Source organism: Lemur catta, chromosome 6 (assembly GCF_020740605.2).
Source record: "Lemur catta isolate mLemCat1 chromosome 6, mLemCat1.pri, whole genome shotgun sequence".
In the NCBI taxonomy this organism is placed as follows: Eukaryota; Metazoa; Chordata; class Mammalia; order Primates; family Lemuridae; genus Lemur; species Lemur catta.
In genome coordinates this window covers 35344074-35363859 of record NC_059133.1, presented here as the reverse complement: position 1 = coordinate 35363859, position 19786 = coordinate 35344074, and the positions used below count along the sequence as shown (strand labels likewise).

The following is a 19786-nucleotide window of genomic DNA, read 5'->3' as shown; positions in this document are numbered from 1 at the left end:
CAAAAAATCCTAAAAGCAAAGATGTACTTCTCCTTTTTCATTCCTTCAACTATCCCTCTAATTTATAAATTGTCTGAAAGGCAATTAAAACTTTTGTTTGAGTTCTTATTTTTATCTGCTTTATGTGAAGAGAACACTGAAGAAAATTTATGAAAAAAAAACATTTGACAAAATAGTTATTTCATGTCCAATAATTTCTCAAAGAAATAACCTTACAAAAAGTAGAAAAAAGAAATGGTTTAGAAATGGTCAAATCAAGCTGTAGCTCTCTCTATAGGGAAATGGGTTGCTTTTTCAAGTTTGCCAAATAAAGTCTGATAAAGCTTGGTTAATATTAGAAGACTAAGAGAGATGGAACCACACAGCATTTACATGGATTAATTCTTGAGACTGTCAAATTTTCCTGGCACAAAATTCCTGCTCCACTCGCAACAGGAAGAACAAAATTATCATAGTACAATGCTTCAGAGGGGCATTTAAAGTTAGCTCAGTGAGAAACCGAACAGAGGGCAACTGGTATGCTTAAATTCCAAACAGAGAACTAATAATAATAGAATGCAATTTGATGGTAGTCAGTTATATTTAATAGAATAGTAGAGTTTAAAGAAGTATTCAGATCATGTAGTCCAATTCTTCTCATTTTATAATCAAGAAAATTTCAAGCAAAACATGTTCAGGTTTGCTAGTTAGTGGTAAAACTGGCCCAAAATTAAGTCTTTTGTTTGCTTGAAATAGCTCCTTGGTGCCTAATACTGAACAGTATACAAGGGCCAATTAAGATAAAAGTTAACAAAAACCTAGAAATCTATGAAAGATCTGCCTGGACTTCCAGTTCTTGAATTCTACTAAATAAATAGAGAAAGACTTGACACATGAGTTAGGAGATCCGGGTGCTAGTCCTGGCTTTCTTGTGCATATGTGCATATAGTTTGACTTGTAATGATATAGTTAACTATGTAGACTGGGAACCAGGGAAGAGATTAACTACAAAAGGAAAAAAAAAAACTTTAAATACTTGCAAAAGTACCTGGATCAATTTAAATATCAATACATCATTTTATCTTTCAGTTTTTGTAAAATGCACAAGGAAAACTGTACAATTTAACTGAAGTGATTTTAGATAAGCATGTATATCGACTATATTTAAATTAGCAGAGTTTAACTTTCTACAATTATTGTATGAAAGCTAACAGTTATTACAAAGTAACTGATTATTATAAAGTATCCATTGAAAGCACTTATTATCCTAATTTTACAGATGAGAAATCTGAGATTAAATAAATTACGCACACGTATAATTATATGCATGAACCTGTCTATCTTCTTAAACACTATGCATGCTGATTCTCACATAATTTGCTTTTATAATTAGAAATATTTTAAATTAGCATGTTATACAAATACAACATTCAATGACTACCTATTGCTCTGGCATCCAGTTTTATCTATATGATTACCTCACCAACGCAAAGGATATGTTGAGTCATAAGACCAATAATGTCACAGCAACGAAGAAAAATTTAAATACCTAACTGACTAGAGTCTAGCCATTTATGAATTTCACAAACTCCTGTATATTACAGAAAAATTTACTTTTTGGATTAGTAAGCTTCCAGAAAATAAAGGAATCCAAAACACATCACCTGAGCAACAAAGCTAGCCCATTTATCTTATTTTTTAATGGGAAACAATTATCAGTATGTTCCTTGACTTGTGTTTATTTAGTAAATCTTAGCTTCTCATATTTTCTTAGAGGAAATATTTTGCTGAGTAAAAAGAAAATGACTCAAAGAGCTGCTGGTGTATCTACAGGAAACAGATTCCAAGACATTCTAGGGCTCCATTTGTGTTTACCAATGACCACCGAACTGGTCCTGACAATGATGACTTTTTTCACTCATCAAAAATATTAATGGAAGTAGAATATTTTCTTCTGATAAATTTATATCCTAAAATGCTGGGTTATAAAACTCAAAGATGGCAATATTAGTATTTCACGACATTCATAAGTTTTGAGTGATTAACTCATACAAAGAAAATAAATGTTATTTAATAAAAGCAATTTGGTAAACAAAATCTATAAAACTGTGAACCCATGGGAAAAAAACCCACAGAAACCAGATCCTTGATAGGGGAAAAAAAAAAAAGGAATGTAAGTTTTTACAGTGGCTTTGTAAAGCAATTTGGCATATATGAAAACTGAAAATGTATGTGCCCTATGACTCAGTAATTCAATTTCTAGTCCATTAGAGAATCTCTTGCAAATATATGTAGGAAGCATCATCACTGTGGCATTATTTAAAATAACAAAAAATTGGGAATAAGGTACATGTTTGTCAGAAGGGAAATGGATATATTTAATAGAATATTATACAATAGCTAAAAAGATAAATTATGTAAATAGATAAATTCACAACAAAAGATTTATGGACAAATGTAAAAAATATAACTTTTGAGTGAAAAAAATAAAGATGTATAACAATTCCTAGAGCATAAAAAAACAAGGCAATATTATAATTACTATAGAGTACTTATGAATGTACACATAAAAGAGTATAAAAATGGACTACAAGATTACAGAAAAAACTCATGATAGAGATTGCCTTAAGGAAGGAAGGAAAAGGAAGCAGACTAGGGTGGGCGGTGGCTAAGGAAGACAACTGAAATGTTTTAATTTTATTTAAAAAAATTTGAAGCAAATATGACTAAATGTCAACAGCTGTTAAGTCTTAAGTCTTAGCAGTTGGGACATGAATGTTTATTATATTATACTTTTCTGTACCTTTAAAATTTCTCAAAACAAAGCAAATTCTACCATACCCTCCCAGGAAGGTATCCTGATTCAGTCCCTACCCTATTATTTCTTAAGGAAAACCCGAGATGCTGCAGGGACCAGCTTCCTGGACTTGTGGGCCTCAGAAAGCAACAGGAACATTCTTGAATTGCTGAGAATCCATTCACAACCTATCTGTACCATCCGGAGAGAGTCTTAGAAGCCTCTGCACCTTCTTTGAATATAGGTTAGCAAAATACAGAGATGAACAAGAGCCCCCAGATAATTAGAGAATAATAAATTCACAACTGTAAGCAAGTTTCTAACATTCACTGAAAGGTAATTTACTGGGTTGGCAGGTATCTGAACAAGCAGTAAATTGTCCGAAAAGTTTAAAAATTAAGCCCGATCTTGTCTTACTATAACACTCCAACAAAATTCAATGAAAGTGTATTTATCCTTCAAATTTTACCTGTTTCAGCTTCTGATTCTGAATCATCTTCCTCATCTTCTTCACTCGAGCAGCTAGATTCATCTTTCTTTCCTTCTTCTTCTTCATCAACCTTTTCTTGTTCCAGAGATTCAATACGTGATGCATTTTTCTCCGGTTCAATAATCAATGTCTCTTTGCTGTAAAAGGAAAAGAGCCTTCAAATGATTATAAACACAAAAGGTAAAAATACATTAGTTTTTCCCAGATCCACAATAATCATGCACAAGGCCATTATGCCAACTCATTCATAATAATAACAAAACTTACTTTAATATTTTACTTACTTTTTAAAGGTCTTCTGTGACTGATTATTGTCCATATTTGCTGTTGATTCAATTAGTGGAGATTTTTTATCCCGTTTTTCACTATGGAGCTTTATACAAAGTTACGCAAAGAAAAATAAGAATACTATTAAAATAATATAAATATAGTTCAAAATAATAACAAAGTAGTTTTTCAAACACAAAACAAAACAAGTAAATAAAAAGATTTAAGTTTTACCTGAAAAGGAGAGAGCTTGGGTAAAGAAGGAAAAGGACTAGATAAAAGATAAAAAGCTCCATGCAGAACTAAATGGATTTTTTAGATCCTTCCAACCTTAGTTCACTGAAAAAAACCAATGTCCACTAACCACTTAGGATAGCTGATGGTACTGTTTCCAGTTATATAACTCCTTGCTTATCTAGGACCTGCTATTAGAAAGCTGAGATTTTACAGTTTCCTCCTTTTAAGCAAAATTCTCTTATAAAATTACAAAACATGTTATTCTTGAGTCCATATACATTATATAAATGTTCGTTTTGTGGGGAAGGAAATAGAAGGGAGATAAGCTACACAAAAGGCTAGACATCACCACTATCCCTGCTTGATTGCTAGGAATAATTTAAAACCAAGAAGTCCAAAACATCACAAGAACACTTTTTTTTAACTATCTGAAATTCAAAGCTATTCAGAGAACTCAGTAACATAGGCAATTTTTAGACAGTCATCAAACATACCAGATTTTGTTTCTTTTGCAACTCCTCCAAATATCCTAAAATGTCTTCATCTGCTACATCAAAGGCTGTTTGGCCCTAGGTAGGAAACAAAGACGGTGGTGATGACAAAAAGTCAATAAATCATAAAATGTCTTCAGTAATTCAGTATAATTTTATAGAAAGACGTTAGGTAACATTTTTTACGGTAGTTATAAATGATACTATACACACAACTCTAAGGAGAAATCCATGTGAGATGAGAGAGAAACTGAGAATACCCCCTCCCTTTTTTTGGTAATAGCTTTATCAAGATGTAACTCACATACCATACAATCACCCATTTAAAAGGTACGATTCAATGGTTTCCGGTATATTCACAAAGTTATACAACCATCACCATAATCAATTTTAGAATATGTTAACACCTCCAAAAGAAAGAACATAACCTTTGGCAGTCACTGCCCCCTACCTCATTGTCCACATTCCCCTCAACCCAAAGCAACTACTAATCTACTTCCTGTCTTTATTGATTTGCCTATGCTGGACATTGCATATACATAGACTCATACACTATGTGGCCCTTTGTGACCAACTTCTCTCTAAATGTTTTCAAGGTTCATCCATGCTGTACATGTATCACTACTTCATTCCTTTTTATTGATGAATAATATTCCATTGCATGACATGATGCTAATCTAGCCATCATCTACTTTTGCTTTTTGCCTAAATGAATAATGCTATGAGCATTCATGTACAAGTTTTTGTGCAGACATCTGTTTTCATTTTCTTGGATATACACCTAGGAGTGAAATTACTGGGTATTTTAGCCTTTGAGACCTTATTTCTTTTCGATAACTCCTTAAAACTTAATTAAAATCTTGGTAAAATAACAAAATAAAAAATATATGTCTTTCTAAACTTCTTAATGTTCAGCTAACCACAGGTATACCTTAGTCTTAAAAATTAGTACAGATGAACAACTGTCAATCTATTTTAATTCAATCTGGAAAAGAAAATTTCAAAGAACTGCTAACAAAACATAGTAAGCATTTTTCCTGTTGCCTGCCTTTGTCCTTGTAAGAACTCCCCACCGATACAAGTTTCTAGGATGCCAAAAGTTCATTATTTGGAATATATTCTCTCTCATATGTTGCCCAGAATATGAAGCTTTCTCAGAAAAAATTCTGTTTTCAACTAGAAAATATATCATTCTGAAAGAAAGGAAGTTCAAATTTCTTTCCTAACAGTATTCCTATATCCACAACAAAGTCAGAATGGATAGATAATAATGGCTTTGAAAATCACACTATTTTTTCCATCCATGCCACTGACCAGAAAATAAAAACAATCACATTATTTTTTCTATTTTAAAACAAACAAAACTACAACCCTCAACTCTACCTCAACATCAGGATATTAATAGCTACTCAGAAAGGAGGTAATTTCTAAACACTATAAAACAAATGATAAGCTACCCAATATCTGAGCTAGTTTTCCCATTGCCTGTTAATAAAATGAAAAGTTATGGTCTACAAAGTATTCTTAAAAATACACAAAATGCTGCTTTATAGGTAAGAGTATGTGTATTTAAAATTTGCAAGATTCAAAAACACTTCTTATATTTGCCTTTTCTTGCTAGAAAGACTTCCCAATAGGAACTTAAGAGGCAATCTATCCTTCCCCATCCAGTCCAAGATAAAAAGTGTTAGTTTTAATAAACTGTCCTCCCATTTCAACCTTGAGTATTAAAAGCCAAGAATTAAATTCCTGAAGAATAAACTGCTCTGAAATAAAATAACTGGCTCACAATTTAAGGTGCCCTTTAGATTAGAAGTAATGTTAATTCCAGTTTTGCTATATTATACTCTTTGTATAATTAATTCTAAAATGTTACCAATGCTATACGTTTAAACTATGTTCATGATCATGTTATTATGTAGAAATAATTCACTGACTACTTTTTAAGTATTATTTTAAGGATTTATCAAACCTTCTCAGGAATGAAATACTCCTTGAACATTTTATTAATACAACTGTAATTAAATTTTTACAGTAGTTAAATGTAATAGGGTTATTGTAATAACTAAGGAATTTTCCTTTTTAAGAGTAAGAAATTAGATCACCTTACTAACTTTTCTTTTCACTCTCCCTTGATAAATGAGTCTACTTTGCAAATAGCAGCTGATAGAGAATAAAAACTAGAGTAAAATGTGGGCTATAAACAGAAAAACTTCTAATTTCATAAAAGCACACCCATCAACTTAACCCAATAACTTAAACAGGTTCTTTAAACAAACTACAGGACAGTTATGCTAACAATTGTGAAGTTATGAACATTATTTGATTCTTAACTACCATAAGGCTACTGTGTTTCACTAATATAGTACAAGCACAGCATGGTATATAAGCAGAGTCATTCAAGGCAACCAGGAAACAATGGAGGAGAACACAATGCTGAAGTATAAGAGAATAGGAACTCTATCTTAAAAGAAAAAAAATGACTGCTTAAAAAAATCAGTTCAATACATCTATAAATTACCAGAGCCACAGACACACTAGAGACATTGTAAGCCTAACTTCATAGTCTCTTCATTCTTCTCTACTCACTTATTCTAACTGAATTGCTTGTATAGGTATGATCTCTTTTCATCTTCACAACAACTAGTAAAGTATTAATAGATGGGACAAGTGTTATGATTCTCATTGTACAGATGAGGAAACCCAGACTCTTAAGTACATGGTATGTGCTCAAGGCCATGGAAGTAATGAAGGGAAAGTGGAAGTAGAATCTAGGTCTCTACTGTTTTAGTATGTCACTTCGTTTTATAAAGAATAAGAATAAGCTTGAACAGAATTACGGTAAAAAGAAATCCTTGTGCCCATTAATATAAGGAATAGGTTTGTTATTCATTTAAATCTTTATAATGATAGGTATCAAGCTAAAAACTTGTCTGCTAACTTTTATCTTAATGCATTAAGAGAAATACCAACCAGAAAAGCCTCCTATTAAATATTTAAGAAGAAACAATATCCAGGTATATTCCAGTAAAACATTTCTTTGAATAAATTAAGGAATCAAAATAAAAACCTCTATGTTTAAAATCTGTATCACATAATGTATAATAATGAATTCAAATGACAGCAAATATTTTACAGTTTGCAAATGAGTTAAAGAAATGAGACCAAAAGTTCTAAATATTTATTTTTAGAACATGTTCTGAAAGATTTTCAGATTTTCTATATGATTGGTTACATTTACCATACTATATATTATTTCCCCAAATCATGTTTGAATTCATCCAAACTCTGAAAATACCTTAAGTATATTTCTTTGATATCATTTTTAAAAAGAAATTTAGTAAAAACTTTCAATTTACAAAAGAATGTATCGAATGACAAGATCAATTCACATAGGCAGGCTTACCCAATTAAAACAATGTAATTTATTTTGATTGAACATGAAGCATGACATATTTTTTAAATGTAGCCAACAAAAACAGAGAAGACAGTGTAATTCACATATGCAAAGTTACAAAATTATTAAAACTAAGAGGAAAGTCTTATAAGAATATCTTATATTACTAGAGAAGTTTTCAAAAAAAAAAAAAAAGAACGGCTTGTGTTTGGGTATATTTATGGCACAAAGGCCTTTGGAATGTTATGTACATTATGTAGCTCCTCACCATTAAAAAAGATGTCTGTAAAATCTTGATTTAAAAAAGAAAACAGTATTTTGACAAAAATTTAAAATTACATTTTTATAACAATAGTATCTGGAAAAATAAAACATGAAGAAACTAAAACTAAAAAAATTACAGAGGAATTTAGTAGAATTTTAAAAACCCACTTAATTATGAGGGCTTTAGAAAAATTACTTAACTTCTCTGATCATGTTCCTGAATGTGTAAAACTCTTAACTTCACAGGATTGGTAAAAGGATAATATATATGAGAAAAAGTTGAAAACGATACAATTCTAAGGGATAATGAGGCACACTCACAATTCTTCTTCTTCTTCGTTTTAAAATAAGGTTCTCATTCTGTTGGCCAGGCTAGAATGCAGTGGGGTGACCATAGCCCACTGCAGCCTCAAACTGGGCTCAAGCAATTCTCCTGCCTCAGCCTTTCAAGTTGCTGGGCCTAAAGGCATGTGCCACCACATTCAGCTAATTTTTGTTATTTTTTTGTGGAGACAGAGTCTGGCTATGTTGCCCAGGCTGATCTCAAACTCCTGGCCTCAAGCAATCCTCCCACCTTGGCCTCCCAAAGTTCAAATACATTTTTATCAGTTAATGAAAATGTGTATCTAGTACCCTACTACAGAAATAGCAAAGGAATTCAGAGGGCTTCTTTATCTCTTTATGTCAGCAACTAGGACATGAATCTGCACCACGTCCCTCAACCTCCAACAATTTACCCACAGACAAATCTTGGGCATATGGTGTATCATATTTACTCTCTTCCTTTCACAGCTCCCCCATTAGAAATTGCAGTTACTGAAGCAATGAGCCCTAACACCCATACTAATGGACACAACAGAATTAGAGGGCCCTGTTTTGAATGAAGATGAGATCATTTAATGAACTGCTAAGTAATCTACTACAATATTCTGTGAAATACAATACACAAGGAACACTCTATAGAAGTGAAAGGTAATTAAGCTCATTAAAGGAGACATGTTTTGTGCTTTCCGTGATATCTATCATCTACAATATGGAGTGGGCAGAATAATGGTGACACTGGTTACTGACTAATGTTATATGAAAGGGAGCAGAGGACAAAAGTCTACTGTAACAAAAAATTTGATAACTTGAATCTTCTCATGATTTTGTGAAAAATCACTTGTATGGCGTTTGCTCCCTCATTCTACCTAACTGTGATATTAAGTAAATCATTTACCTCACTAAACTGTCATCCGTAAACTAGGAGACTAGATGTTGCACCTCAATGATCTTATCTGGTGTAAAATATTATGGTTTTTACTATCCTTACCTGGTGTAAGACCTCACTATCCATATCACTTAAAGAACTACTATAAACAAGCTACTACAACTAATAGCTATAGAGAATTAGGAACACCCTTCTGCATGTGTTCTAACTTATACTGATGACAGAAAACATTCACACAGAGATGCAAAATTTTCTTAATTTATGAATTTCAGGGAATATAATATTAATGCAAGTACCCAAGTCTCCTCTATATGTATGGCAGTATGATTACTGAAAAAGTAATACTGCTTTCTTTGCAGAACAAGGCCAGAACCAGCTCATACAGTAGCTGAAAAGACTCAAACCATTAATTAATCAACTGATTGACAAAATGTTTTATACAGTTGATAAAAACACAATTATATAATTTATATGCTTATAACCTTTTGAGATTAAAACTGTATTTCTACAAGTTAAAATATTTAAAATACATTTAAAAGGCCTACCACTTTGTTGACCATCTCCATATCACACAGATTGTCCACTAAAATTCGACATGCTTCTTCTTTACCCCAATGAGCTGCAGCATGAAGAGGTGTCCAGCCATCATAATCTTTAATATTAACATCATAGCCTGCCTGTATTAAAAGTCTAAAGAAATTATAGTGAATTAGATAATCATTAAAATCTAGAAATGAGCAAACACAATCAAGAGCTTTATATCATGCAATGTCACAAAAATTTGCAATGTATTTATCAGAGTTCAAATCCCTCCCCTCAATGAATTAATTAGGGAAAATAGAAAGTAATTCTCAGAAAACACTAAAAAAAAAAAAGAGAGGCTCTTGAGTCACTCCCATAATAATGCAGTTTTAATTAATTCCTAATGACTCAGTCTTGCGGTATGGTGTGACACTGATTACTCTTAACAGGACTTATAAGTAAAATTTTCACAGAAAAGCCCATAATTTTTCAATGTGAGATGAAAAACTGACAGATCAATTTGTATGTAAAACTCATTTACTGCCAAGACTATCCTCAGGTGTCCACATGATACGTCATCTCCAGTTAAATGTCTTCTAAAAATATATGGGGATCAAACAAGCTTATTTTGTAATATTTCTATTGCCTTGCAGTTGAGGAACTGGTTTGTGAAAGCTTTCATGAACCTGTATGATGTACCATAGGAAATTCAAAGGAAAATGGCAATCTGTTAGGAAGAAAACAAAGCAAAACACATATTCCAAGGAGTCAGAGTCAAGTCTATTTTTCTGTAGCAGTAGAAAGCAGATACATCAATCATCAACAAGTTAGAAAATAGGAACACATTTTAATACAATGCAAAGAGTTGCATAAATTATGTTAGTATGCCCTTTTAATTGCATATTGACATCAATCTTTATCTTATTTAGAAATTAAGCTCACAGAGAGCAAAGAAAGGGTCTATAAATGGCACATAGCATAGCCTCCCGTCACAGGTGAATGAACATTAAATATAACCCATGAAATCTAGTTGACCTTTACCTTACTTTCCAAGATGTTGAGCTTGATAAGAGCTTCTTTTATTTACTTACGGGAGGTGATAGTGACAGCTAATGTACAATCCCCCTTCATTTATTTATTTTTATGAACTAATCCTCTATTTCCTAACAATATTGAAAGTAGCTATTTCTAATCCTGGCTCCACAACAAAACTACGTGAATAGCTTGTTTTTTAAAAAAAGATTCCCCAGCTCTACCCCAATACTACTGAATTGGCGTACTGGGAATGGGCCCTGTCAATCTATATATTTAATAAGTCCCTCATGTGATTCTCATATCACTGCCTGTCATCTATCTGCAGACCAACATTTAAGAGCCATGATCTAATAAAGAAAAGACTAACAGATGTAAGTTCAAAGACTTAAGTTAAAGAAATATCTCTGCTAACATGTATCATTAGAAACTTTATTAATAGAGGCAGAAATAATACTGGAATATAAGATAATAAAAACATATCCCTGTTAGGAAATATGAACTATAATGTTAAATATCCTGAGCAACATAAAACTGTAAGTACTCAGGAGTCTGTGTGAAGAGGGAAGAGAGATTTAGGAAGGTAGATACATTGTTTTCAATAAACATGATTCTCTGTATATACCAAGCCCCACAAAGATACTTAAAAAAAAAAAATGCCTATGTAAAAGGAGCTACTAATGGAGGACCAAAGTGAAACTCAAATCAACCTTCAGGGATAGATTCTGTGATGGAAATGTAATGGCAGTACGAAACTGAAAGGTATCAAAATCAAATTCAAAGAAGTTGAGTGTTTAGGGGAGAGCAGAAGTGGAGAGAAGGTTACATTTAAAACATATCTCTCTTCTATTTATTTTTCATTTCATATATATGTTTATTTATTTTCATAAGTAATATATCCACAAGTTTCAAAAATTAAAAAAAAAGGATATATAGGGATTCCCACCGCTGACCTTTAGCCAACTATTAATATTATAGTTTCCCCTCCCCCCCAAGTAATCATACTATTAATTTTGATTGGATCCTTACAAAAAGATTTCATGCATATATAAGCAAATATCATTTTTAATTTTTAAAAAACAAATACAAATGACATATACCTCTTTGATTTTGATATTTCATAATACATCTTAGTATTCTTTCCATAATAATATGTAACAAGTTTCTCATTCTTGTTTTAACTGTGGCATAGTATTCCAGTGAAAGGATATACCGAACTTATTATACTATTTTCCTACTCCTATTACAAACAATGCTGCTAGCACATACTTTGTATGTGGGTAAGAATATCTGTAAAAAAAATAATCCCAGAGGTAGAATTACTGAGCTAAAGAATAACCACTACTTTGATAGAATTTGCTCAATTGTTATTTATACTTCCACTAGTAATGTAAGAGTGTCTTTTCCTCACACCTTGTCAACAGTGTGTGTGCTAAAAATGTTGTTCTTTGCCAATGTGATAGATGAAAAAAGATAACTTGTTATAGTTTTTATTTGTACTTAATGAAGAATGACGCTGAGCATTTATTTCATATGCTTAAGAGCCTTGAGCAGAGTCAAGGGATCAAAAAGAATTTGCCTATAAGTAGAAGACATGGTGAATAAAGGCATCTGGACAGAAACAAGAGTGGGCATTAAGACATCATGACACAACTTAAAGTAGATATATACGGATGGCATAATGAATGCTTGAAGAGCAACAGTGGCACTTCAACTTAAAAGAGCAGACAGTGGCCAGATGACGATGAATTTTATGTGCTAAGTTTAGGAGTTTAACATTTATCCTGATTCCCACTGAGAACCTTAATGAAGGATTTTGAGAGCTTGGATAATATAATTACAAAGAACACTTGGAAGCCATCCAGAAAACTATTTTATAATGTAATCCAGTACTCACATATATGTTTATAGAAACAAGAGTTTTAAGAAGCAGTTCTTACCCTTACTACATGCAATACTTTTTGATATTTTCTATTCTTTAGAAAAGGATGTTGTTGGCAACTCATTCACATCATGATTCGTTTGAAAAGTTTTGTAACAGAAACAGATAGGGGACAAGAAAACTAACTAAAAGGCAACACTACTGTACTGTTCTTAGGAGAGGTTGAATAGAGATTGAAAAGAGAAGGAAACTTAGGAACAGGTGACCCACTATTCTTTGCTGTTTTTATTGATGAGAGGGAATAAGGAAGACAGATTGATAAAGCCCAAGTAGACAAGAAGCAACATAGAGGGTGTAGTAGACTTTGCTGAGAGTCAGTCTTATTTCCTTCCATATACAGATAACAAAAGTTACACACTGAATAATTTTTTTAAAATAATTGTCAACATTTTTGCATTGCATCAGTTAAAAAATTGCTGTGACATAAAGAAGCTTTTTTCCCAAGGAAATTTGCTGATCAACATAGAGCCTTACAGAGTTAAAGTTGCTTATGGCTTGATATTTAATATGCTAATAGCACTCTCAGTTCTAGTGTTCACGTAGTGAAAAGAAAACTGTATTGTAGAAAAATTAAATGTAAATAAATATTCAGCATGACCAAGTTCTCAGAACTTGATGATACATTTATAATGTTATTTTTAGCCTCAGTCAATCTGGGACCCTCAAAATGACTCTGTAGTAAATTGTTAGTCCAAAAAGTAAACATATAATGGTTGACAGATACTTAAATTCAATGTACTGGAAAATTACAACTGAGAAAAACAACAGTAGAATAATCAAAATTTAAGAGTAAAAGAACTTTAGAACAAAAACAATTATATCCAAAATAGTTTTCTCTTTTGTCCTGAAAACAGACATTAAAGAACTCTTTTATAAATTGTTTCAAAATAATGTTTGCAGGCATTTTAAGAAAGGAAACAATGAAATAAAGAAAAAAAAGCAAGGCAGAAAAACAACTCTATAAAAAACAATACTTACTTTAAAACTTCTGTATAGCCCTTGGCGGCTGCAACGTGAAGTGCTGTACCTCCAGATTTTGCGTGTCGGACATCACTGATATGACCACTGTTGAGCCATTGCCTTGCATCTCTAAGCATTATCCGTTCTTCTTCCTTTCGAGCTGCTTCTATATCAACTCCTGATAAAATAAAAATAATTGTTTTTATTTTTGCTTAATAAAAAGTATCCTTTCTATACTGGAAAATAAAATTATCTAAAACATTTCAAGTTTAAATGAAAATTAAAAGTTAAACCGTATTTTTGAAAAATGAGCTGCTTATAACATGTTGGTTAAATAAATAAATGTGGGAATATCATAGACATTTTAGTAACTCTCTCTACTAATTATTTGGTTTTTGCCCCACAATGTGATTTTGGTTTTCTTTTTACCATCTGATTATTCCTTCTCTTTTTTTAAATTTGAATATTTCCTAAGGTAGCATCCTTTGGGCTAAAAACATGTTTTTTAACAATTACATGCAAATAAATCTCAAATTTCTATCTACTATTTTGACCAGTTCAATAAATTCTGGCCTAGTAGGTACAAATGTTTATTGAGCACTTCACCTTGGAGGCCTTGTCTTCATCTAAAATTTATCAGACCTTTAAAAAATTATTTTTCTACCAAACTCCCTTTCCTTTTCCAACACAGTACATTCTTCATACCATTAGGATTATTTTTATAATTTTAATAAGTTATATAGATTCATTTAAAAGCATTTATTAAATATGGCTAGGTTGAGGTGATAAAAGTGGGAAGAATATAATAATGAATAGGACACTCTAGTCTCTACCTTCAAAGAGCTCGACACCTTGGAAAAAAATTAAAATAAAAAAGATATTCCTGAAGTTCCTGAATGATCTCATGTTGTCTCATGGCTTCAACTGCTGGCTATTTAATAAATAGCACACACTACAATGCATTTATAATCTTTTATCCCCACTGTCTGGCAGAATACTTGACACAAAGTAAAGGGATCAGTAAACCTTCACTAAATGAATGATGAATGAATAAATGAACCAAAAGCCACACACACACACATATCTCCTCGGCTAAGATTTCTCCCATAATCCATATCCATGTGTCCAACTGTTTGGTCAGGAGTTTTTCATCCATCTAACCATCCTTCCATCTAATATGTATCGAGTGCTTACTATTTGTCAGGTACTGTGTCTGGCTGTGTTTGCGAGGGTTCTTCCAGAGAAGATTGACATGGGAATCAGTGGACTGGGAGAGGAAGACCTAGCCTCAATGTGGGCAGGTACCATTCCATCAGGGCCCGTATGGAACAAATGGGCACAAGAAAGAGAATTCCCTCTCTGTACTTTCTCCCTCCCTTCAGGAGATGGAAGTCTTTTCTGCTCCTGCCTTTAGACATCAGACTCAAGTTTCTTGGGCTTTTGGATTCTGGGACTTGTACCAGTGGCCTTCCAGGGGGCTCTCAGGCATGACTAGGGGCTGCACTGTCAGTTTCCCAGGTTCTAAGGCTTTGGACTTAGACTGAGCCACAATACTGGCTTCTTTGATTCTCTAGCTTACAGTTGGCCTACGGGGGGACTTCACTGTGATTATATGAGCCAATTCTCCCTAATAAATCCCCTTCTGGTTCTGTCTCTCTGGAGAACCCTGACTAATACACTATCCTATTAGTTATCTGATTTTCAGTTGCTACCTCTAGACTGTCTTCTGGATGGTCCCTATCTCTAACTTAGTTCACACATCTTATGTCTCACACTTTGACTACTACTACTACTGGCCCTTTAACTCATTCAGCCTCAGTTCCCCCTAATTCACTCTACTGTGGGACTAGAAAAACAAAATATGATCATCTCACTTCTCTACATAAAATTTGTCAATGCCTGCTCACCTTCTATAAGACAAAGCTCAAGCTCTTTAGTGTAGCAGCCATAAGCCTTTTATGACTTGGTCTCACTGCATTTTAAACTTCATCAATAGTCTACCATCACCTAGTGTGCTAACCATCTAGATCCCCACAGAGCTCCCCAAGTGATCATGGTCTGTGCTGTTGTGCAAGCTATTATCCTCTACCTCGAATATACCCTTACTATGCCTGCTTAGCACATTACCAATTTTTTCAAGACGACTAAACGGTTCAATATGCAATTGAAGCTCAACTTCTATAAAGTAGATAATTCAAAAATATTTTTAAAACCCCAAGATTACACAAATACAGGAAAAGTCAACTGCAAACTAGAGATTATGGTATCTCATTACTACATTTTAAAGAAACTTGCAACAAGATTTTCCAAATAGACCTTACGAAAATAACAAATTATATGCATTATATAGATATATATAATGAACACAACCTATTATAATTTTTTAAAAATAAAATGCTGCCATTTCTATAGTAAAGCAATTTTACATGTCAAAAACTTCCCATCAAAAGATAACCAGGGCCAGGCACTGGGGCTCACACCTATAATCCCAGTACTTTGGGAGGCTGAGGCAAGAGGATCGCTTGACACCAGGAGTTTAAGACCAGCCTGGGCAACACAGTGAGATCTGGTCTCTGCAAAAAATAAGAAAATTAGCTGGTGTCGTGGTGTGTGCCTGTAGTCCCAGCTACTTGGGGGCTGAGGCAGGAGGATCATTTGAACCCAGGAGTTCGAGGTTGCAGTGAGCTATGAAAGTGTCACTGTACTCCAGCTTGGGTGACATAGCAAGACCCTATCTCAAAAACAAACAAAAACAAAAACAAAAAGATAATCAGCCTACTTTATTTAAGATATGCCTTCTAATGTCATTCATAAAAAATTACAAAGCTGTAATAACACATTAAGAATAATCTTTTTACTAAGTGATCTGTCTTAGATTTTATTTTTTTATGCTTTATTCTTATACCATGTCTTTTAAAACATGTTACCTTTTTATTATCTTTATCCCTACTATCTGCACCATCTTAAACATTCCAACTTGTACTGTCTTTTACTATTCTAAGTTTCCTCTGACTTTGAGATAAAAAAAAAAAACCTACTTCTTCTGTACTTACCTAATTTCATGCTATCTTCACCTAATTACAAAGCAATTACCCTCTTCAGCCTCATACTGTGCTCATATCTGATTTACATATCAAAACAAAACAATCCAAGTTTAAAAGTTAAAGTATATGTGAAGGGAAAGTTCTTATTTTAAGAAAATTAAATTAGAAAAGAAAAATTCTTCTTTAAATGCTTTTCAAAAATACTACTGATTAGATTATAAGGGCCCTACTTAGTTCATCAAAATTTTTTTTTAAAAAACAACCCATTGTACCGTATACTAGGAAACTTGTTTTCTAATTTCAGTGCTTCAACTAACTAGCTAGTGACTTTGAGAAAGCCATAGTTTCTTTGGATATTAGTGTGATAGGTTAAGAACACAGATACTGAACCTAGATTTGATGGGTTTGAATCCCTGATCTACCACTTCCTAGCTGTACAACCTTGGTCCAGACACTTAATCTGTGCTATGTTTCAGTATATTCATTTGTGAGATGAGAGTAATGATAATACCTACCCCATAGGGTTGTTCTGAAAATTAAATCAATATATGTAAAGCATTTAGATCAGGAGTAAGCACTAAGGTGCTTATGATTCTGCTTCTTTTTTCCTGCTTCATGGTCTAAGAAAATCTTAGAATGCATTTAATGGGTCCTTAAGCCACCCACTATAACTGCAAGGTTTTTAAACAATGAAAATAATAGATAGTAAAACTAAATTGGATACGATATAATAAAGTGATTAGACTAACATTTGTCACTATGATTTAAAAACAGTTAAATATTAGATTGAAATGTAGCCAAATCTCTTAGGTAAGAAAAAATAAAATTAGATTGGAATTTGGTCAGCTAACAGCTTCAAAAATTGATGTGTGTCCCTAAATAAAGAAAATCACATTAAAATGTAAATCAGAAATATTTTTAGCTACTGTTCAACTATTACTACTTTCAAAGGAAAATTACTTAAGCATAACTAGTTGCTGATCAAATATACTAGAATGAGAAATAAAAGCCAAAAAAATGTTTAAAGCATTTAAAAATATTAATAACTCTCATACCAAGATAATTTCAGAAAATTTATCATCATTAGATATATATTTAGGGTGTTTTTTTATAATTATTAAAATCTTTTAGACATGCCCCTATACTTTTTTCTTTGGAATTAAGTTATGCTATATAAATTTATAATTTCCATTATATGTATAAAATGAACATTATGAAGTATTTTCTACGAGACTTTTTAAAAACTACAGTATGGTTCAGTGGTACAATGTATGGGCTCAAGATAACTGTCACACGGTTTAGGACAGAACTACAACACATACCTACCGGAATAACATTGGGGAAATCAATAAGCCTCAATTTTCTTATCTGTCAAATGGGGGTAATAGTAGTATAAACCTCATAGAATTGCTGTGAGGATGAAATGAAAATATGCATGTGAAGCCCTTCACTCAATGCCTTGCATATAATAAGCTACTATCATTACTACTATTATTAGTGTTAGCTCTTCAATTTTCATTCCGAAGGCCATCTCATCTACTAGTCCCCAGAATTTCTCTCATTATTGTTCTCCAAAATTTACATTTCACTTAAGTTACAGCAGTGCACCAAACACTGCACTGTCATCGAGATGTCTTCTAGCTACCACAAAATCAGTATGTACTCATATATTTCCTAAATCTGTTTCTATCTAGTTCTACATTTTCCCATATGAACTCATCTAAATCATCACTTCTTTAAATGGAAACTTTGGTGAGTAGGCTTCAATTCCTCCTTCATTCTCACATTCAGTTCTTCAGCAAACTATTCTAATTTTACCTCAACATTTCCTCAAGACAGCCCTGTTCTTCTTCATCTCAAATGTAATAGGCTTTGGCTCTTATCTTTCACCTGGACTAAATTAAAGAGTCTTCATCAAGGAATGCATGCCACCACGTTTTCTACATTCTATCATCCTCCAAACTGCCATCAGCTTTATTACTAAAAGCCCAATTCAATCAGATTAATTTCCTGCTTGGGGATCTTTGTTGCATCTATCCAGTGCCTACAAAATAGATGTTCTTCACCAGGGTCCCCAACCATTTTGGCACCAGGGACCGTTTTCTTGGAAGACAATTTTTCCAAGGACTGGGGAGAGGGAGGATGGTTTGGGGATGATTCAAGCACATTACATTTATTGTGCACTTTATTTCCATTATTATTACATTGTAATATATAATGAAATATTAATAATTACACAACTCACCATAGGTTGGGCCCCCCTGATAGCCCATCTATTCAGGCCTCACCTCCTACTCATCCCATCCTGACTTTGTATCTCCATTTCAGTCCTCATGAATTCTCTGCATATGTTATATAAGTTTCCAATTCCTTTTCTTCACACATGTTGATAACCCTCTCTTCTTTGCCAAAAATCTCCCTCTAAATGTCATCACTCTGTAACCTTTCCTGACTATCGCAAGCAGTTCATTATAGCTTTTTCTGTTCTCCCACAACATTGTGTGCCTATAAATTTTAGCATATAGCCCACTGTATTGTGCAGCTCACATTATATATTTGCCACTACTGCTAGACTATAAAATCCTTAAGAACAAAGATTGTGTTATTCTTTTATTGTTGTTGTTAATAGGCAGCACTCGTGACATTTGCTGTCACATTAATCAATAATGAACAAATCATTATAATTAAAACCAGCCCTGTTTACAGTTATGCTAACAGTTTCCTTTATATACAACGAGACCCAAAGGCGGTAAGTTTTCAGTACAACTCCATGCCTTTTCTAGTTCATAATAATTGCAAACTAATATTAGACAAATAAATAGCAGTACAAAAGGATTTATGTTAAGAAATTAGCATTGTGTGACAGGAAACTGTTGGATATCTATCTGGATAGTCATCAGGGCAAAATGGGCAAATAAGTTAAAAAATAAATCATTCTTCTTCTTAGGTTGTGATGCTTTGTATCTATTCTTTAGTTTCCTCAACTCTTAAAGATTCGTGACTCTGAAATGCTTGCCTAGCACATGACTGTTAAAAGCTCTTCTGTGTACTTATCCAGGCTCCAATTTATAACTACTTTCTAATGTATACCCTGTTTCTTCTGGGCTCTAAGTACCTTCAATCACTTTTTTAATGCCCCAGTTTTACTTTAGGT

General features: G+C 32.9%; 1 protein-coding gene across 6 annotated transcripts in view; it reads right to left on the bottom strand.

Moving 5' to 3' along the window:
- The window catches only part of PPP1R12A (protein phosphatase 1 regulatory subunit 12A), a 140381-nt gene that overhangs the window by 48977 nt on the left and 71618 nt on the right, over positions 1-19786 (bottom strand). For all 6 annotated transcript variants that reach the window (XM_045553307.1, XM_045553312.1, XM_045553308.1 and 3 more), the window contains exons 4-8: positions 13607-13766; positions 9678-9822; positions 4265-4339; positions 3551-3639; positions 3246-3403 (exon numbers count right to left, since the gene is read on the bottom strand). In XM_045553307.1, the coding sequence (XP_045409263.1) occupies positions 3246-3403; positions 3551-3639; positions 4265-4339; positions 9678-9822; positions 13607-13766 (627 nt within the window). The remainder of the gene's footprint in view (positions 1-3245; positions 3404-3550; positions 3640-4264; positions 4340-9677; positions 9823-13606; positions 13767-19786) is intronic.